This window comes from Mobula hypostoma, chromosome 25 (assembly GCF_963921235.1).
Source record: "Mobula hypostoma chromosome 25, sMobHyp1.1, whole genome shotgun sequence".
NCBI classification, from domain to species: domain Eukaryota; kingdom Metazoa; phylum Chordata; class Chondrichthyes; order Myliobatiformes; family Myliobatidae; genus Mobula; species Mobula hypostoma.
Genome location: NC_086121.1, coordinates 9,767,309 through 9,789,960, shown reverse-complemented (window position 1 = coordinate 9,789,960; position 22,652 = coordinate 9,767,309). Strand labels below are relative to the sequence as shown.

General features: G+C 44.9%; 1 protein-coding gene across 1 annotated transcript in view; it reads left to right on the top strand.

The window, feature by feature from the left end:
* casz1 (castor zinc finger 1) overlaps positions 1–22,233 on the top strand; it is a gene marked incomplete at its 5' end in the record, with an annotated part of 136,799 nt that extends 114,566 nt beyond the window's left edge. Inside the window, 2 exons of the mRNA XM_063032856.1 lie at positions 372–623; positions 14,709–22,233. Of these exons, the coding sequence (XP_062888926.1) occupies positions 372–623; positions 14,709–15,751 (1,295 nt within the window). The remainder of the gene's footprint in view (positions 1–371; positions 624–14,708) is intronic.
* Positions 22,234–22,652: the final 419 nt, after the last annotated feature.

The window sequence follows — 22,652 nt, the reverse complement described above, 5'->3', positions numbered from 1 at the left end:
AAAGAGGATCAAGAGGTAGAGAGAGAGAACGATGGAGGACATTGGAGATGGGAAAGGACAAAGGAGAGGGGGTAAAAGCACGGAATTAGGGGACGGGGAACTGGTGGCAGGAGAGTGGGAGAAAAGGGATCATGTTATGAAAGATAAATGTACATAGTGCTTTAAAATGTTAAAGCTGAAACGATGATGAAGAAGTGCAGGTACCACACAGACACACTAGCAGTATAACTTCCATTGCTGTAACCGTGACTTGTTTAAGTTGATCATTTTTACTGCTTTTCCATTTTCATCTTTTCACTGTGGTGCCTTGGCTGTGATTTCATTTTCCTTTTGTGTTGTTTCTCCTTCTGCTTTCCGGAATATTCTTTTAGGCTGCCCGGTTACTCCTGCTGCTGACGCTACCCGCAATGCACCATCTCCATCCTTGCCACAAGCCTTGTTCCGAACCACCCATTCTTCACTGCCATTCCTCCTTTCTCCATCCTGTCTCTCACACTCTCTGCTCAGCGTGACTCTCGGATCCGCCAGGAATGTCATACCAACCAGCACGCCAGGTCTCAACCCGACCATTGCTGCTCCCACTCCGATTAAAAGCGATGTCCCAATAGTTCAGGATGCTGCAGGTACTCTCTCAAACAAGGTTTATCCACTTAAAGAAATAAAAAAAATAAATTACTCAAGAGCTCTCCATAAGCACAAGAGATTCTGCAGATGCTGGAAATCCAAAGCAACACACACAAAATGCTGGAGGAACTCAGCCGGTTAGGCAGCATCTATGGAAAGGGACAAAGAATCGACATTTCATGAAGGTTTTCGGCCTGAAACGTTGACTCTTTTTAAAAATTTTTATTTAGAGATACAGCACAGAATAGGCCCTTCAGGCCCAATGAGCCACACTGCCCAGCAACCCACCGATTTAACCCTCGCCTAATCACAGGACAATTTACAAAGACCAATTAACCTACTGACCAGTACGCCTTTGGAATTTGGGAGGGAACCGGGGCACCCGGGGCAATTCATGGCGAGAACATACAAACTCCTTACAGAGGACGGACGAATTGAACTCCAAACTACGGCGCACCGGGCTGTGGTAGCGTTGCACTATCTGCTAAACTATTGTGGTGCCCTTTCCATAAGTGCTACCTGTCCTGCCAAGTTTGTCCAGCATTTTGTGTGTGTTACTCAGCGAGCTCGAGTCAAATGAAATGCAAATGTGTTTTTAATCAATGCTGTTGGCTGCAGGGAAACAACCGAGTGGCCTCTCTCTGGTCTCAAGTCAGGTGGAGTTTATTGTTCTGTGAACAAGTACGGTGAGGCGCAGGAGCATCACAGACACATTGGTACAGATCACTGACTTACTTACTTACTGTCTGTTATGCTGCTGGTGTTCAGGGCAGCAATGAAGGTCCTCCATCTCTGTCTGTCACTACCGTCGCACACAGATATAGAGGGTTCTTCATTGCTGTTTCCATAACAGTTTTGCTTTACCAGTCAGGGTCGTTAGACCTGAGCTGAACCCCTGAACCTGGAGGACCGGTGGACCACTTTTCATCTGACCTCTACCCTTTGACCTGTTTGGCACGGGTGACCCTACCAAGAGCCAAAGCATAACGCCCTGACTCCATAGTCCTCCGGGTCATTGAGGCACACAAGCCTCCAAACCCTGTGACAAGGTTATGGTCCTCCTGGAGGGTACAGATCACACACAGAATATAATTTGAGTATAAAATTATAGCATACAATGGGAAAAGGACTGTGCAGAAGCAAGACATCAGTGCAAGAGTACATGGTAGTGCACGCTGTGGTCTGCAGTGTTGCACTGCTGAGGGCGGGTTAGGGTTGAGCCCACTGGTCCATCAGCCCGATGGTTACGGGCAGGTAGTTGCTCCTGAACCTGGTGGTGTGGGACTTCAGGCTTCTGTCAGAAATAACAAGAAGACGGCATGACTCAGATGCTGGGGATCCTTACTGACTGATACCCTCTTCCTGAGGCAGTGCCTCCTGTAGATGCTGTCAGTGGCGGGGAGGGCTGTGCCCGTGATGGACTGGACGGTGTCCACAACTCTCTGCCAACCTCTTGCGTTCCCATGCATTGAAACTTCCCTTATCAGGCCATGATCAGGTTACCTACAGTATAATTCTGCCCATCATGATGCCAAAGGGGCTTTTGGTTGAGAACGGTTTTGCTTCCCAATGACAAAAGAAGCCTTGTTATAATTATACTGTGGCAGGCTTTGGAGAGACTTGAATGCTGAGTTATCTTTTGGATATATCTGCCTTAGAGCAGGGGTTCCCGACCATTTTTATGCCATGGACCCCTACTGTTAACCGAGGGGTCCATGGACCCCAAGTTGGGAACCCCTGCCTTAGAGAAAGTTTTACCAGACTAGAACAACAAAGAAACCGCTGAAAAAACTCAGCAGGTCAGACAGCGTCTGTGGAGGGATATGGATGCTCGACATCTGGATGAAGGGTCTTAAGGGGTCTCTTGATTCCCTTTCCTGGGGGAAAAAACAGCATTCACTCTATCTATGCCTAAATTGTTAGTGAAGATCAAGATTCAAGATTATTTATTGTCATTTGTCAGTGTAAGAGACAGCAAAATGATTGTTACTCTGGATCCAATACAACACAAAAAAACACAACAATCATAAAGAACACAACAAATATAATTAATATAAATGCATAAGATTATCTTATATACACTGACTGATTGTATGTCTATAAAATGATGTTAGGCACAGGAGTGTGTGTGTACATAAGGTGGCTGACAGGAAATCAAGTCGTCACTTTTTATTGTCATTTCGACCATAAGCTGCTGGTACAGTACACAGTAAAAACGAAACAACGTTCCTCCAGGACCATGGTGCTACATGAAACAACACAAAACTACACTAGACTATGTGAGACAACAGAAGGCTACATTAGACTACGTAAAACAACACAAAAACTACACCAGACTACAGAGCTGCACAGGACTACATAAAGTGCACAAAACAGTGCAGGACAGTACAATAATTAATTAATAAATAAATAATAAACAAGACAACAGGCACAGTAGAGGACAATTTCAATATGATAATAAGTGATGTAGATGTCAGTCTAGTCTCTGGATATTAAGGAGTCTGATGGTTTGGGAGAGGAAACTGTTACACAGTCTGGTCGTGAGAGCCCGAATGCTTCGGTACCTTTTGCCAGATGGCAGGAGGGAGAAAAGTTTGTATGAGGGGTGCGTGGGATCCTTCACAATGCTGTTAGCTTTGCAGGTGCAGCGTGTGGTGTAAATGTCTGTAATGGCGGGAAGGAAGACCTCAATGATCTTCTCAGCTGACCTCACTATCCGCTGCAGAGTCTTGCGATCCGAGACGGTGCAATTCCCGAACCAGGCAGTGATGCAGCTGCTCAGGATGCTCTCGATACATCCTCTGTAGAATGTGGTGAGGATGGGGGGTGGGAGATGGACTTTTCTCAGCCTTCGCAGAAAGTAGAGACGCTGTTGGGCTTTCTTGGCTATGGAGCTGGTGTTGAGGGACCAGGTGAGATTTTCCGCCAGGTGAACACCAAGAAATTTGATGCTCTTAACGATCTCAACGGAGGAGTCATCAATGTTCACCGGAGAGTGGTCACTCCGTGCTCTCCTGAAGTCAACAACCATCTCTTTTGTTTTGTTCACATTCAGAGACAGGTTGTTGGCTCTGCACCAGTCTATTAGCCGCTGCACCTCCTCTCTGTATGCTGACTCATTGTTCTTGCTGATGAGACCCACCACGGTCGTGCCATCGGCGAACTTGATGATGCGGTTCGAGCTGTGTGTTGCAGCACAGTCGTGGGTCAGCAGAGTGAACAGCAGTGGACTGAGCACACAGCCCTGGGGGGCCCCGTGCTCAGTGTGATGGTGTTGGAGATGCTGCTTCCAATCCAGACTGACTGAGGTCTCCCAGTCAGGAAGTCTAAGATCCAGTTGCAGAGGGAAGTGTTCAGGCCCAGCAGTTTCAGCTTTCCAATCAGGTGCTGAGGAATGGTTGTGTTGAATGCTGAACTGAAAGCTATGAACAACATTCGAGCGTACGTGCCTTTTTTGTCCAGGTGGGTGAGGGCCAGGTGAAGGATGGTGGCGATGGTGTATGTTGAGTGGTTGGGACGATACGTGAACTGCAGGGGGTCCAGTGAGGGGGCAGCAGGGTCTTGATGTGCCTCATGACAAGCCTCTCGAAACACTTCATGATGATAGATGTGAGTGCAACGGGACGGTAGTCATTGAGGCAGGACACTGAAGACTTCTTCGGCACGGAGACGATGGTGGCGGCCTTGAAGCACGTTGGCGCTGCTCAGGAAGGTGTTGAAGATGTCAGTGAGAATCTCAGCTAGCTGGTCTGCACATCCTCTGAGCACTCTGCCAGGAATATTGTCTGGTCCAGCAGCCTTCCATGGGTTGACCCTGCATAGAGTTTTCCTCACATCGGCCACGGTAAGACGCAGGCACAGCACCTGGTCATTGGGAGGAGATGTTGTCTTGTAGTTGGTGATGGCCTGAATGCCCTTCCACGTGCACCGTGTGTTGCTGCTGCCCTGGAAGTGGCTGTGGTTTCGCTGGGCGTGTGCACGCTTTGCCTCTCTGATGGCCCGGGACAATTTGGCCCTTGCTGTTGTTAGGGGCTGCCTTGTCGCCTGCTCTGAAGGCAGAGTCACGGGTCCTCAGCAGCGCACGCACCTCCGCGGTCATCCATGGCTTCTGGTTAGCGCGTGTAGTGATGGTCTTGGCCACAGTGACGTCATCGATGCAATTGCTGATGTAGCTAGTCACTGATGCTGTGTACTCCTCTAAGATGGTAGAGTCGCCATCGGTTGCAGCCTCCCTGAACATGTGCCAGTCAGTGTGCTCAAAGCAGTCTTGAAGAACAGAGATGGCTCCTGCTGGCCAGGTTTTCACCTGCTTCTGAGCTGGTCTGGAGCACCTGACGAGCGGTCTGTATGCTGGGATTAGCATAACAGAGATGTGGTCTGAGTAACCGAGGTGGGGGCGGGGTTCCGCCCGGTACACGTTGGGGATGTTTGTGTAAACAAGGTCAACGTGTTCTCCCCTCTCGTTGCAAAGTCCACAAGCTGATGGAATTTGGGGAGCACTGACTTGAGGTTCGCGTGGTTAAAATCTCCAGCTCCACCATGTCTGATTTACTATCCCTCTCATGCCCATGGCTGATCCCTGTCCCATTCTCTTGCCTTCTCCCTGTAACCTTTGATGCCCCAGCTAATCAAGAAACTATCAACCTCAGCTTTAAATATATCCCAAAACTTGACCTCCACAGCCGTCCATGGCAATGAATTCCACAGATTCATCCACCCTCTGGCTAAAGAAGTTCGTCCTCATCTCTGTTGCAAATGTGCGTCCTTGTTTTCTGAGGCTGTGCCCTCTGGTCCTAGACTCACCCACTAAAGGAAATATCCTCTGCACGTCCACTCTATCCAAGCCTTTCGATGGGGAGGGGAGTCGAATAGAGAGGGAGAGGGAGGAATAGAGAATAAAAGAATGGAAAGAGAAACAAAGAACAGAAAAAAAGAGGATCAAGAGGTAGAGAGAGAGAACGATGGAGGACATTGGAGATGGGAAAGGACAAAGGAGAGGGGGTAAAAGCACGGAATTAGGGGACGGGGAACTGGTGGCAGGAGAGTGGGAGAAAAGGGATCATGTTATGAAAGATAAATGTACATAGTGCTTTAAAATGTTAAAGCTGAAACGACGATGATGAAGTACAGGTACCACACAGACACACTAGCAGTATAACTTCCATTGCTGTAACCGTGACTTGTTTAAGTTGATCATTTTTACTGCTTTTCCATTTTCATCTTTTCACTGTGGTGCCTTGGCTGTGATTTCATTTTCCTTTTGTGTTGTTTCTCCTTCTGCTTTCCGGAATATTCTTTTAGGCTGCCCGGTTACTCCTGCTGCTGACGCTACCCGCAATGCACCATCTCCATCCTTGCCACAAGCCTTGTTCCGAACCACCCATTCTTCACTGCCATTCCATCCACTGAGATGTTCCCACAACCAACGATCTCACTTTAAGGACACGTTATCTCATTATCTCATGTTATTTATTAATATATATTTATATTTGCATTTGCACAGTTTCTTCCCTCTGGTTGGTCTTTCATTGATCCTGTTTACAGTTACTATTCTATAGATTTGCTGAGTATGCCTGCAGGAAAATGAACCTCAGGGTTGTATATGGTGACACATATGTATTCTGATAATAAATTTACTTTGAACTTTGAGTTTTTTTTAATACCTGATTCTTACGATTGCACTTTGTTGACAGCAGGTGTTGACACCTGTTATATTGGCGGCTTCACCCTCCACCAGGTGACAATCAGACTGTATTGTTAACATTTCTGGTGCCTTTGGGATTTAAACACGTTCTCAATTTTCTCCTATTACCTTTTTTCATAAAATAATGTCTCCGGAAGCCAACAGCTGGTTCTATTGACTAAACAAACACCCAGCCTCCCAGTTGAGTGCAAACTCATGCTATGCGCAAATTAGTTTTCATTTGATCAACCACGATGCCAGGGATGTTGTAAAACACAAAAGCGACATCAATCTTTGGTTTTCTTTCCAAATCGTAAAGAAACAGGATTTCACTTGGTCATTCATATTTGTAATGTCTCTATGAAAGATCTCCCCAATCAATCCCACTCTTTCTAGCTCCAGGAATATTGAGTAAATTTAATGTCAAAGTACTGTACATTGACTGTATGTCATTACATACTAACTTGAGATTCATTTTCTTGTGGGCATTCACAGGAAAATAATGAAATATAGTATGAAAAACTATGCAAAAAGATTTTTCCTCTTTTATATATCCAATAAGTGGATACAATAGGGTCTTTTAAGAGACTCTTCGATAGGTACATGGAGCTTAGAAAAATAGAGGGCTCTGCGGTAGGGAAATTCTAGGCAGTTTCTAGGTTAGGTTACATGGCTGGCACAACATTGTGGGCCGAAGGGCCTGTAATGTGCTGTGGATTTCAAATCGTGCAAATAATAATATATTTTTAAAAGTGAAATACTGAGAACACAAGTTGATAACTCCTTGAAAGGGAGTCTATAGATTGTGGAATTGGTTCCGGATTGAGGTGAGTGAAGTTATCTACGTTCATTCAGGACCGCGATGGTTGAAGGGTGATAACTGTTGGTGTGGGACCTAAGGCTCCTGTACCTCCTTCCCGTTGGTGGCAGTGAGAATGAAGCATGGCCTTGATAGTGGGGGTCCTTGATGGATGCTGTCTTTTTGAAAATATTTTTAATGATGGGGAGGGCTTTGTCCATGAGGGACTGGGGTGTTTCCACCACTTTTTGTAGACTTTTCTATAGAACAATACAGCACAGTACCAGCCCTTCAGCTCACAATGTTGTGCTGAGTTCTAACCTACTCTAAAATCAGTCTGACCCTTTCCTCTCTCATAGTCCTCCATTTTCCCTTCGTTCATGTGCCGATCTAAGAATCTCTGTGTCTTTCCCCAGTTTTTTCCATGTATTTATCTAATTCTCTTTTAAATCTGCATCAGCTTCCAGCATCCTTTCAGCTGGAGAATTCCACATCAGTAGTTCATTCATTATGTGCTGTGTTGTATGACATAGGTGATTGTTCTTGGCAAATTTTTGTGCAGAAGTGGTTTAGTGTTGGCTTCTTCTGGGCAGTGTCTTTACAAGACGGGTGACCCCAGCCATTATCAATTCTCTTCAGAGGTTGTCTGCCTGGCGTCGGTGGTCACATAACTAAGACTTGTGATATGCACCAGCTGCTCATACAACCATCCACCACCTTCTCCCATGGCTTCACATGCCCCTGATCGGGGGGCTAAGCAGGTGCTACATCTTTGCTGAGGATAACCTGCAGGCTAGCAGAGGGAAGGAGTGCGTTACACCTTCCTTAGAGACTAATCTCCACCCTGCCACCCACAAGATCAGTTGTATGTTTTCTGAATTTGAAAATCAAAGAAAGACACCCTGCAGATCATGGAAACCTGAAAAAAACACTAAATGTTGAGAACATTCAGTAGGTCAGACAACATCTGTGAAGAGATCTGTTGTGTTGTGTGTTGTTTTGCTGAGCATTGTGGGCACGCTGGAATGTGTGGCGACAGTGGCGGACTGCCCCCAGCATGTGATGGTCACTATCACAGACGACGCATTACACCATATGTTTCGATGTACAATACATGCGATACAGACAACAAATCTGAATCTGAGAAACAACGAGAAAATCTGCAGACGCTAGAATTCCAAGCAACACACATAAAAAGCTGGAGGAACTCAGCAGGCCAGGCAGCATCGATGTTTTGGGCCAAGACCCTTCAACAGTTTGATGTTTCACGTTTAACAAAGAGTCTTCATCCTGAAACATGAACTCTGTTTCTCTTTCTACAGACACTGACTGACCTGTCGAGTGTTTTCAGTCTTTTTAAGTTTTGTTTCTGGAAGCTTCTTTGTCACAATGAAAGTTTATATTACTGGTACAGGGTAACTCATGAATTTAGGTACAATATGCAATTAATTTCAATCTGTTGGATGTAGGGGTCTATTTTTCTCTGTGCTGTTATATTTTTATTCTCTTTTATCTCTTCCCTAAACAATGGATGGGATGATGGTGCAGTCAGAACGTCCAGTCCACACTCCTGCCTCAGCTAATCTGCGATTTGAAATCCTTGTTCGAACCTCCAATTCTTCTAGACTTAACTACTCCAATAAACCCATTCTACTCTCTATAAATACAAGAGATTCTGTAGATGCTGGAAATCTAGAGTAACACGCGCACACACCCACACGAAAGGGAAGGGAAGGAGAGGCACCAGGGGGAGATGATGGGCAGGTGAGGAGAAGAGGAGGGGTAAGGGGGGAGCCAGAATAGGGAATGGAAAAGCAGAGAAGGGTGGGCAGGGGAGAATGCCAAGACCCTTCATCAGGACTGGAAAAGAAGGGGATGAAGACATCTCCCACTTTATATTCTGGTTTCCGTCCCACCCCTTCTGTTCTCCTCTGTCCATCAACTCTGTCTGGATCCCCTCCTCTCCTACAGATTCCTTCTTCTTCAGCCCTTTACCTCTTCCACCTATCACCTCATCCCCACCCACCCACCCACATCCCACTCACAAGGTATCACCTCTCACCTACCAGTTTGTCCTCCTTCCCCTCTCCCACCTTCTTGTTCTGGCTTCTGCCCTGATGAAGGGTCTCTCAGCCCAAAACGTCGATTCTTTATTCCCCTACATAGATGCTGCCTGACATTCTAAGTTCCTCGAGCATTTTGTGTGTGTTACTCTCTGTAAATCCAACTACCTACATCCTAGGCCACAGCAAGTACTTCTTTGACCAGTTTTGGTTTCTAGTTCACAAATGTGTCATTGTGAAATTTTAAATTGTTTTGTGGTTTCCCACCTGCTTGCTGCTTTTTATATCTGATATCTCCACCAGCTACACGCCTCTTCAAAATGTTGTCATAGCCACTAACTTTAGTGCGATGCACACAGCTTCATTCATCCTCCAATACCCAGAGCTCTCTGCAGCAGACCAGGTCTCTCCTCTTTCCTTGAGCCTGAGGCCTAGCATGCGGCCAGATGTCAGCATCACAATAGAAAGGCTCTTATCGATGGCCTTTAACCAAATTACTGTGTAGCACATTTTGTTTAAACATACTTAGGAAAATTAGAGGAAAATATTAATTTGTTTCTGTGAATATTGTCTATTAATCCCACCAGCACAAAAACAAAATATTTGTATATGGTGTCAATAGGATTCTAAAAAAGCTGTGGGCTATGTGGATAGTATGTTAGACGACTTCTGATGTGTGATCAAGTAATTCAAATGTTGTGGTTTTAAGACCTGCCAGAGTCGGTGTTTAAGAGTGTGAGAGGGTAGTGGAGTGGTTTAGTTACTGGTTTAGTATCCGAGGCACAGCACTGGTGACAAGTTCAAATCCCACCAATGAGAAATTCATGGTTGAGTAAAGAAATAAGCTTGGAATTTAAAACTTCTTTCAGTCGCAGATTAATAGTGTAATAGTTAGTGTAATAGTGGTTAGTGTAGCATTTTTACAGTGCCAGTGTTCCAGTCCCGCCTCTGACTGGAAGGAATTTGTACGTTCCCTCTGGGTGCTCTGGTTTCCAATGTCCCAAAGACCTACGGGTTAGTAGGTTAATGTGTAATTGGGTGCGGGCCGGAACGGTCTGTCACCATGCTGAATAAAGCAACAATTAAAAATAGAAGGCATGGTTGGTTAGTTGGCTGGTGACGGCATGCTGTTAGTGACCGTAATTGAGCTCATAGAGAAAGTCCGTGTGTAACTCTGCTTCATTTCTGCTGCAAAGTACTAATTAGATTGGGAGAAGTCACTGCCATCTCTGTCACAGGCACTTTTGAAATGGACTACTTTCTGGCCAACCTGGAGTTGTTAGGAGTGTTATTAGCACAGGCGTCCAGCCCACCCTGCACCCCACTCATTGGCTGAGCTGACCTGTTAGTAAAGGCTCTGAACAATAAAAAGCATCAGAGATGGGAGGGGACAGGTCTAGCCACACAATTCTACTGGTCATAAATTAGAAGGACGTTTCAACTTACTTCAGTGCTTCAAAAGATAAACTTTCAAAGGTCACAGGAAGAAGGCAGGAAAGTGGGGTTGAGTGGGAAATAGTATATGGCAGAGCAGACTCGATGGGCCGAATGGCTTAATTTGCTCTGATGTCTTATGGTCGTAGACTCTTTAGGTGTCATTCTGTAGGAGGACTCTCTAAATACATAAGGGTTAGCATTATTTGTCACATGTACGGTACATCTAAATGGTAGTGCAGTGGTTAGCACAATGCTTTACAGTAACAGTGACCTGGGTTCAATTCCCACTGCTGTCTATAAGGAGTTTGTATGTTCTCCCCGTGACCGTGCGGGTCTCCCCTGGGTGTTCCGATTTCCTCCCACAGTCCAAAGACGTACCGGTTAATAGGTTAATTGGTCATTGTAAATTGTCCCATGATTAGGCTGGGGTTAAGTCAAAGGTTGCTGAGTGGCACAGCTCAAAGGGCCAGAAAGGCTTGTTCTGCGCTGTATCTCAATAAATAAATAAATAAATAAAATAACTACAATGAAAAGCATTGTTGGCGTCAAATCATATCAGCGAGGACTGTGTGGGGGCCAGCCCGCAAGTGTTGTCACGCTTCCAGGCGTCAACACATACACTCACAACTTACGAACTGTAATTTGTACATCTTCAGAACATAAGAGCACCCGGAGGAAACCCACACGGTTCACGGGGAGAACATACGAACTTTCTTACAGACAGCGAGGAATTGAACTCTGATCTCTGGAATGCTCCGAGCATCATGCTAACCACTACGTTACTGGGTGACCATTGTAAATGTAGGTGCGTCCACGCCCACAGAATTTGTACCAACAGTTCAGGGTGGCCTTCAGCGAAAGAACAGCCAAGTTTTGCACAGCAAGATTCCATTGGGGCATGATTTATTTATAAGGGAATAAATATTAGCCAGGCTAAACACTTAAGACCATAAGATATAGGAGCAAAATTAGGCCATTTGGCCCATCGAGTCTGCTCCATTTCATCATGGCTGATCCAATTTTCCTCTCAGCCCCAGTCTCCTGCCTTCTCCCTGTATCCCTTCATGCCCTGACCAATCCAGAATCTATCAACCTCTGCCTTAAACTCTTGTCCTCCACAGCCACCTGTGGCAAAGAATTCCATAGATTCACCAATCTGGCTAAAGAAATTCCTCCTCATCTCCGTTCTAAAAGGATGCCCCTCTATCCTGAGGCTGTGTCCTCTGGTCTTAGATTCTCCCACCATAGGAAACATTCCCTCCACACCCGCTCTATCAAGGCCTTTCACCATTCAATAGATTTCAATGAGGTCTCCCCTCATTCTTCTGAATTCTAGTGAGTACAGGCCCAGAGCATTCAAACACTCTTTATATAACAAGCCATTCAATCCCGGAATCATTTTCGTAAACCTGCTTTGAACCCTCTCCAGTTTCAGCACATCCTTTCTATGATGAGGGGCCCAAAACTGCTCACAATACTCCAACTGAGACCTCACCAGTGCTTTATAAAGTCACAACATTACATCTTTGCTTTTATATTCTAGTCCTCTTGAAATGAATGCTAACATCGTATTTGCCTTCCTCACCACAGACTCAACCTGCAAATTAACCTTTAGGGAATCCTACACAAGGACTTCCAAGTCCTTTTGCACCACAGTTTTTTGTTTTTTCTCTCCATTTAGAAAATAGTCAACCTTTTCATTTCTACTACCAAAATGCATGACCATACACTTCTCAACACTGTATTCCATCTCCCATTTATTTTCCCATTCTCCTCATCCGTCTAAGTCCTTTTGTAGCTTCTCTACTTCCTTAAAACTACCTGCCGCTCCATCCATCTTCATATCGTCTACAAACTTTGCAACAAAGCCATCAATTCCATCATCCAAATCATTGACATATAATGTAAAAAAATTGGTCCCAACTAGTCTCCGGCAGCCAACCATAAGAGACTCCCTTTATTCCCACTCTCTGCCTCCTGCCAATCAGCAACTGTTTTTACATGCTAGAATCTTTCCTGTAATACCATGGGTTCATAGCTTGTTAAGCAGCCTCATGTGTGGCACCTTGTCAAAGGCCTTCTGAAAATCCAAGTACACAATATTAACTGATTCTCCTTTGCCTATCCTACTTGTTATTTCTTCAAAGAATTCCAACAGATTTTCCCTTCAGGAAAGCATGCTAACTACAGCCTATTTTATCACGTGCCTCCAAGTACCTTGAGACCGTATCCATAATAATTGATTCCAACATCTACCCAACCACTGAGGTCAGACTAACTGGCCTATAATTTTTTTTCTTCTGCCTCTCTCCCTTCTTGAAGAGTAGAGTGACATTTGCAATTTTCCAGTCTTCCGAAACTACTAGTAATGATTAGTAAAGATCATTACTAATGCCTTCATGATCTCTTCAGCTACCTCTTTCAAAACCCTGGGCTGTACCCCATCTGGTCCAGGTGACATATCTACCTTCAGACCTTTCAGTTTCCCAAGAACCTTCTCTCTAGTAAAGGTATATTCACACACTTCATGACTCCTGACACCTGGAACTTCCACCAGTGTCTTCCACGGTGAAGACTGATGCAAAATACTTATTCAGTTCGTTCGCTATTTCATTGTCCCCCATTACTGCCTCTCCAGCATCGTTTTCCAGTGGTCTGATATCCACTTTTGCCTCACTTCTTCAGAATTGTGCTATGTTTTGTTAAAGCTTCGTATGAGAACAGAGCATAACAGAGGTTCTCTGTGCTGTAACGGAGCCCAGGCCAAGATCTGTGCACTCGGGTCTTGAGAGAGCAGGTCAAGTCAAGCCACTTTTTATTGTCATTTCGACCATAACTGCTGGTACAGTATACAGTAAATACAGTTTTTCAGGACCATGGTGCTACATGAAACAACACAAAAACTACACTAGACTACAGACCAACCCAGGACTGCATAAAGTGCACAAAACAGTGCAGGCATTACAATAAATAATAAACAAGACAAGGTCAGAGGCGAGGTCACTGCTGCTTATGTGGAGGCCAATACTGGGTCTGTGTGTTCTTCATAATCCTATCTAGGAAAATGAATGAATGCATTTCTCTGTAATCACTCTTGAATATCTCCATTGAGGCTTCTGTGAGAGAGGGAAATTCCTGTTACATAGGACTGCTATGAAGCTATGTCATACACTCAGTGGCCACTTTTTTAGTTACACCTGTGCACCTGCTCATTAGTGCAAGTATCTCAACAGCCAATCATGTGACAGCAACTCAATGCATAAAAGCATGCTGACATGGTCAAGAGGTTCAGTTGTTGTTCAGACCAAACATCAGAATGGGATGGGAAGAAGTGTGATCTAAGTGATTTTGATTGCGGAATGATTGTTGGTGCCAGATGGGGTGGTTTGACCATCTCAGTAACTGCTGACCTGGGATTTTCACACACGACAGTCTCAAGAGTTGACAGAGAATGGTGCAGAAAGCAAAAAGCATCTAGTGAGCGGCAGCTCTGTCGTGTATGTAATATTTCAGTGATATTTGAGTAATCTCGTAAATATGTTGTTGATTGATCGTTCTTGTTCGTTTAAAGTAATTCATTGCAGTTTATATGTATAAATACCTGAATTGCATACATCGTCACACTACCACGTGATAGATGCACACCTCGCTTAAAGTAAACCCGAAGTTCAACACGCATTTTCGGACACGTGTCTTTTTTTGAATTAGTTTAAGTTTTTCAAATTACAAAACATAACAAGTAGTATGGTTGAAAGTGCCTTGTTAATGAGAGAGGTCAGAGAAGAACATTCGACTGGTTCAAGCTGACAGGAAAGCGACAGTAACTCAAATAACCATGCCACAGTGATGTACAGAACAGCATCTCTGAACACGTTGATACTTGAAGTGGACGGGCTACCAGCATACACTCAGTGGCCACTTTATTCGGTACAGGAGGTACTAAATAACATGGCCACAGTGTCAATGTGGTTTATAAAGAACATTAATGTAGACTGCATGTTTGTTATGTAATTGTCACATTCACACCAACACACTGACCTTCAACTGGACTCTGGCATAGCAATTTAATAGTTTAATTTTCCCTTTTTTCTCCTTTGTCCAGGGAACACAATTTCTCTCCCGACTGCTTCTGGTGCGAAGAAGAGATTCTGGATCATCGAAGATATGTCCCCCTACGGGAAACGGCGAAAGACGGCCTCCTCCCGCAAGATGCTGGACGAAGGGATGATGCTGGAGGGCTTCAAGCGCTACGACCTCTATGAGGACTGCAAGGACGCGAGCTGCCAGTTCTCGCTGAAGGTCACCCACTACCACTGCACCCGGGAGAACTGTGGCTACAAGTTCTGTGGCCGCACCCACATGTACAAGCACGCCCAGCACCACGACCGTGTCGACAACCTGGTCCTCGACGACTTCAAGCGCTTCAAGTCGTCGCTGCGCTGCAACTTTGCGGACTGCCAGTTCTCGGGCAACAGCACCCACTTCCACTGCCTGCGCTGTGGCTTCCGGTGCACCGACAGCACCAAGGTGACGGCTCATCGCAAGCACCACGGCAAGCAGGACGTGATCAGCGCCGCCGGCTTTTGCCAGTTCAGCTCCAGCGTCGACTGCGAGGTGGCCGATTGCAAGTACAAGCTCAAGTGCTCGCATTTCCACTGCACCTACCCTGACTGCAAGCACACAGTGGTGGGCATGTCCCAAATGGACTCCCACAAGCGCAAGCACGAGAAGCAAGAGCGCGGGGAGGCGGTGCCTGCCTCCCCGGCCCGCGAGGCGATGCACAGCGCCCTGGAGTACGATTCCCAGGCGTCCTCCCTCAACCTGGACGGCTCCCTCAACCTGGGCACGGGCGCGGACGGCTCGCTCTTCTTCCTGAAGAACCCGGCCGGCGTCGGCCTCAGCGACTCGCTCGACCTGAGCGCCAAGCCGCACGAGGCGGCCCGCTTCGGCATCGCCGCCGCCCAGGAGGACATCACCGTCACGTCGGGCGACGCCGAAGACGACAACGACGCGACGCAGGACGACGAGGAGCCGAACGACGATGATGATGACGACGACGATGATGATCTCAACACGGACTCCGACAGTAGCCATGGCACTGACCACATGGACATGGTGGACAAAGATGAAGCAGGTGGGGTGTAGCAGGGAGCTCCACATCCCTCCCCCCCTCCACCCATTAAAGAATCTGTCCCTCTATTCATTCACTGGGATAACAAATCCTCCTCCATTTAAAAGAAATATTGTAGTAGAACTAAGAACCAAACCTCCACAGGCATCGCAGTGTGTGTATGTGTGAAGGGGCCCGGGCAGCCTTTACACCCCATCAGGATCAAATGGAGAGCCTTAGGACGCCTCCACCCTCAACAATATGCTTCCAGACCAGCTCACGACAACAGGACAGTGCCCACAACAAGTGAAAAGAATCATGGGTTGTCGATGAACAAAACAATTGGCTTCAGATGGTACGTGCAGTAGGAAGAACTTGCTCCCTAAAAGATGTTTACAACCTGACCAACGTGATTAATCCCTTTTAATATGCAGGAAAAAAAAGAGAAAATCTATAATCCAACGTTCTGGAGTTGGACACCATGTAATGTTTGGGTATTGCCTTTGCTACCGAAAACTCCTTGGTTGCGTGTGTGCATGTCTGCTAGATTCTATTGTTTTAATTTTTTGGGAATTTAAAGAAAACAAGAGTAATATGAAACCGAAATTCATAAGCAGTTTTTGAGCTGCAGTGTACAATGCGGTATGGCAGAGTGTGCAAGTGAAGAATTTACAAAGGCAGTTTTAAAATGGCCGTTTTCTGTTGTCAGTCCCACAGTCGCCTCCAATGGGTGGTGAGAAACCCTTCAGGGTTAAGGCACATTAAACGCCTTCTGAAGCACTGAGTGTGGTTGAACAAGTGTTCATTGTGAAACAGTGCTCAGACTGAGTGACGTTTCTTTAATGATCTTCCATTAATTTATTTTACTTTGAAGATCTTCTCTCTCTCTTTCTCTTTCTTTCTCTCTCTCTTCCGTACCCTGGAGTTTGCATTTGTTTTATCCCGGATTGCGTCCTATTGCAGGTCTTTCCATTCCAAACCTCTCAGCCTCTTGCCGCTGTTCCAGAATGATTTTTTTTTTCCCGCGATTGTAAAGAAGCCACATATGGCACCTGGAAGCTTCTAGAAGTTTTTTTTTTGTTTGTTTTGTAGATAGAATGAGAACATTTCAAACAAAATTATTTTTATATATTTAAAGCAGAAATCAATTTGAATGTTGTAGATACTCTGAGGCCCGACATGGTCATGTTGTTTGCAAATCATCGGCCACCACAAGGAATCTAACTCTTTGAGGGCTTAAATCTGTGGTTCCTCTATTCAAAGGGGTCTCTTTGTGTTTCTGTGTATGAGTTTCTGATCAAAAGCCGTCTCTCTTCTGTGTGTTTAAGATTGTTTGAAAACAGGGCCATTATATCTTTAAAGATGAGAATGATATACTTTAAAAGAAGCAGCAGGAATCAGGTAACTGTAAGTACAACACATATTAGCTAACATTTTAGTACTGAAGAAGAACCAATTTCACTCTCCCTTTTCCAATCTGACAACTTCAACGATCATTGTGTCCCTTCAAACTCAATCTGAACTAAAAAGAGAAAATGGTGGAAATTCTACCAGGTCAGGCTGCAACTGTAGGAAGAATTTGTTCCACAGAAACTGCCTAACCTTCTAAGATTTTCCACCATTTATTTTTTAATAAGCAGCAAGTGTAATCCACTTCCCCACGTTAAATACTCCACAGTCTCCCTGACATTTCTGTCCCATGATGAGGTGACATGAAAACTTGTTTCCACTGCAGTACCCTTGGGGTTGCTGCTCCTAAATGTGGAGCCAAGCCTTTTTAGGTTTCATTTTCTACTCCTACCTTCCCCAACAATACCCTTCGCCCCACCCCACCCCACCCCATCCCACCACCAGCCTCAGCCGGCTTGATTTCTGCCAACACTGGTTTTGCTAATTGTATAGATTTGCAGTCCGCACATAACACACGCTTCAGCAGCAGATTAACGACGTCTGTTTTCACCTTTCCCTGAAAGCTTAGCCTCTTAATTGCTCTTCTAAAGTTGTCAGTTTAACACCTCATTAGTCACTAACTAGTAGAGTTTAGCTGTACCTCTCTATCAAGTCGTCCTGCTATTGTAAATAGATTAGCTTCATTGTGTAGTCCTTGTTATAGAAGACCCTGGCAAGACCAATTATACAATTTCCAAGTGGTGCATCCACAGATGACATGGACAAATTATTTCAAAAAGGACAAAGCTTTGGGGAGCATCCTATTGGCCAGAGCACCTCAACGTGCTTCAACTCATTACATTCATCTTGGAGAAATCAAACCAAGCAAAGGAACATACTCTAACACACACAAAATGGAAGAACTCAGGAGATCAAGCAGCATCTATGGAGAGGAAGTTTTTCCCCCTTCCCTATCTCTCTTCTTCCATTCCTTCTTATCTTCTTTTCTCACCTGCCTATCACCCCCCACCCCAACGTTGCCCCTCCTCTTTCCCATCCTCCCATGGTCCACTACCATCTTCTGTCAGATTCCTTCTTCTTCATCCCTTTACCTTTCCCACCTATCACCTCCCAGCTTCTTACTTTATCCCCCGCTGCACCCACCTGGCTCCACCTATCACCTTTTAGTTTGTACTCTGTGCCCTTCCCTTCCTACCTCCTTATCCTGGCTTCTTCCCCCTTCCTTTCCAGTCCTGATGAAGGGTCACAGCTTCCTTTCCAGAGGTGCTGCCCAACCGGCTAAGTTCCTCCCGTATTTTGTGTGTGTTACTCTGGATTTCCAGTATCTGCAGAATCTCTTGTGTAGAAGATATCGACTGGCACCCTAAGTTAACATGGAGACCTCAATATCGAAAATACATCAACTTGTTTCATCCTGTAGTAAGGAAGGAATTGCTCTGACACTTCTGTCCCAATGTTGCATGTTTAAATGGGGTCTCTGGGGAGGAGAATCCCAAACTACAGGCTCTGAGAATGCAGAAGATCCCCCCCCCCCCACCCAGAGGATGTGCCATTGAGTCCCCAACCGCTTCCCTGACGCCATTTAAAGGCAGTGAATGTGCTTCGACATGAGTACTGATGCCACCGGCCCAGTCTCCCGGATTATTTCTCACTTCCCCTAGACCAGAAAACATGGGAGCAGAATTAGGCCATTCGGCCCGTCAAATCTGCTCTGCCAGTGGAACACAGTAGTAGAACATTCGGGGAAGGCTGAAGGCCTGATGTCTGTCCCCTGTCACCAGTCCATAGGCTCGATAGTAATGTCACCCCCACAGTTTCCAGTCAGCAGTGCAACGGTGAGCAGGACTGTCTGCTACACACAGCATCCTTGGAACACCTCCTTAAGCCTCTCTGCTCGCTGGCCTGGCCACTTCCACCAATAACTGTTCCTAGTGGTGTTAGCCAGTCTCCAACGTTATGCTCCACCAACTCCAGCCCATTCAACACTTTACAGTGTGGGGCAACAAGCTCAGTTTGTCAGGAGTCATCTCTCCCCCCCAACCCCACCCATAAACCATCCCCACCATCTATCTACAGCCTGGAACTAATCACCCGGAGTCCTGCACCCCCACCGCATCACTCTGTTCTCCATCAGTGCCGGTGAAGGGTCTCGGCCCGAAACGTCGACTGTTTATTCCTCTCCATGGAGGCTGCAACAGCTGTCGAGTTTCTCCAGCATTTTGTTACTCTGGACTTCCAGCATCTGCAGAATCTCTTGTGTTTGCACTGTCCCCACTGACTGACATTGGTTTTCCCAGTAGTCTCCACTCCAACCCTCTTGTTGCTTCATAGCAGTATCTCTCTGTGAACTCCATCCCACCGTCCACCCCAGGAGAGCCCAGCACTCCGAGTTTCACTCCACGCTCCACCATCTCTGCCTCCCAAACGCCAAGACTGCCACTACTACACTCACATATGCCACACCAACCCAAGAGCCACTGGAACAGAAGGTGGCTTACCACCGGGAAAGGAGGCGGCCTTGTACTGTGGCCCCATGGGGGAAGCCCAATGCTTGTTCATTCAGGAATTCAGATTAATCTGATGCTAGACCATCAACTTTGACTGAAATATCATTATGATGGCAAAATATATCAAATCACTGTGCAAATTATTGTTGAAATTTTAAAACTGAGAACATGCAAAATACAAATTAACAAAAGGTAAAAGAAAATGGAATTCTTCAGTAAGAATGAGATAATTGGAATATGGCTTATGTACAGAACAATCCCATCCTTAATATGGTCCTACTAAGAATCTATTTTCATTGTTGACCTTCTGAAATGTTTTATTTCCCTTAAAGGTAACGCTTTAACCTAAAGCAGATTTATATTAGCATGTCAGTAGGCACACCTGATCGACAGTTTAACCCTGACAGTTTAACCTTGCCAAAGTTACACATTGTGACAGGACTTGGGCTCTTGTGGAATGCGATAATGGCTCTTAACAGGGCAGTGTCTAGTCTTTATGGTACACGTTTCTGCAGTTCTTTGAGTGAAGCACTACAGGCAGGTGTTATGAGTGTGTTAACCTGCTTTTGTGTCCTTTTTGTAAGTTTGCACTAATTCTGTTTTGTATTAGAAACAGTCGTGAACCCTACCAATTAACAGAAAACTCCATTTTATTGCCAGTCTTTAAGTAGCCCCGTTCACGGCAGGGCAGAAGTCATTTGCTGTGTACTTGATCTTGTATGAGAATTTAATAACACTTGGGAGAAAGTATTAGGGCAAGCTGTGTTGGAGTAGCTCTCTTTCCAAGCGTACCACTCGATGGGCCAAATGGCCTAATTTTGCTCCAATATCTTATGGTCTTATGGTACCTCAGCACAGCAGACCTGTGTGGGATGATCATTGTCAAATATAGCCCTCCCAATTATTCAATGGAAAAGGGGCTACCATGGCTTTAAGGAGAACACACACACGCCGCCGTCTTCTTTCCCAGGGCACAACAGAAACCGACATTAACCCTTTGAGGAGTTATCCTTCCTACACTAAATTGTGAAGTAACGGTTACTGTGTTTCGTTCTAGTCAGTGATGGAGATTGTGTGTGCATTTGTAAAAGTATGCATGCAGTGTGTTTCTGTGTGTGTGTGTGTGTGTGTGTGTGTGTGTGTGTGTGTTTCTGTGTGTGTGTGTGTATACCTGTGTGTCTGCACTTGATATGAGTGAGCATGAAAAAGAGAGAGAGAGGGAGAACGATGATGAGTTCTCGGTATGTGTGTATTTATCTGAACGTGTGTGTGAGTTTTGTGGGTGTACTTATACTTGAGTGTGTGTGCATGTGGACGAGCGTCATTGAAAGTGTTTGTGCATCAGTGAGTCTCAGTGCGAGACAGAGGGAGAGACTCTGAGTCCTCTGCTTTTTACTCATCACGTTTTGTAAGTTCTGTACTGTCAACAGGAAATAAAATGGAATCAAACCAACTTCCCACCCACACACAAAACAAATCTACCCATCCTCAAAGGGTTAAAGACACAAGACTTAAATACATTGCATTTAAGGAACTTCCTTATGTTAAAAAAAAATAATTCTGGAATAACCCATAGATCTTTTGGTGTGTGCAAATCCTTTAAAGATGGAAGTGTCACAGGCTCCTGAACACTAAGGCCATTTATACATCGACTGTTAGCACTGACACAGAGTGTGGTTCAGGTTTGACTTGAATTTAGTAGGATGCAAATTAACAGGTTTCCTATGAATATTAATTGATAAATAATTTAATACCGTTATCTCTCAGTTTTATTTTTGTGTGCTCTTTATCTTGCTGTCAATCCACTAGTGAGTTCTATTTAAAAGTCAGAGAAGAGGCAGGCAATACTAATTGTTTAATTTTTTTTTCAAACTCAGTATGTATTTTGAGAAAAATACTGTAAGATGCTTAGAGCTGGGAAACAGTTTATGCACTTGGATCTAGCCGCTGTGTGTCTCTCTTTCTTTTGAAATACATATAGAGCATGGTAAAAGTTTTTCTTTCCTCTTTCTTCTGTGATGTTTTGAAAAACGGGTAACACATCAGCAGATGTTGCCAGATGGCATTGTGTAGATAGTCTACCAGAATATGAAGAGAAATGGATATAATCATTATGTACAACCAGACAGAAACAACCTCCAAATCTTCTAAACGGTCAAGCTGCTGAAGCAATCGATCATTTTGCTGTTAATTTAACTAAAACTGGATTGATCTTTTGGAGACAAGAGAAAGAAAAAAAAATTACAATGTAGCAAAAAGAAAAATTCTAGCCTTTGTAATATATATATTGCACACTGGGATAAGAAGCCATCTCTAGACCACATGGATTTGTGTAATTTTATTCTCTCATGGGGAGAACGTGATTCATATACGGTGTACATGGCTCTCTATACAAGGAGACAACTCAACATTTTTTAAAATGCTTTGGAAAAGACGTTCTCCAATACTTGAATACTGACCCCCTCAGCACCTATGTTATTGATAACTGAATATTTTTCCACTTGAATCTAGTGCTGTTAGAAATTTAATATATGTGTTTTATTTATTTGATTGGTTTTGCATGTCTGATGCAAGGGTTTGAGATTTTCACTCAATAAAAACTGGAAAAAAAACAGAATCATTTTTGGCCATTATTTACTGACTGACAATTGCATCAAATGAGAAGGGTAGCCCACGATCAATACATAACCACAAAACGGGGGGAAAAAAGAAGCGAGATGCAGGAAATTAGAAACAAAGCAGAAAATGTTGCAAAGGCCGGAATTTAGACAGAAGTTCAAAGTACATTCATTATCAATGTATGTATATATTACCTTGAGATTTGTCTCCTTACAGGCAGCCACACACAGTAGGAGCAGAATTAGGCCATTCAGCCCATCAAGTCTGCATCACTGTTCTATCATGGCTGATCTATTATCCTTCTCAACCCCATCCTCCTGCCTTCTCCTCATAACCTTTGACACACTTACTGATCGGGAACCGATCAAGCTCCATTTTAAATATGTCCAATGACTTGGCC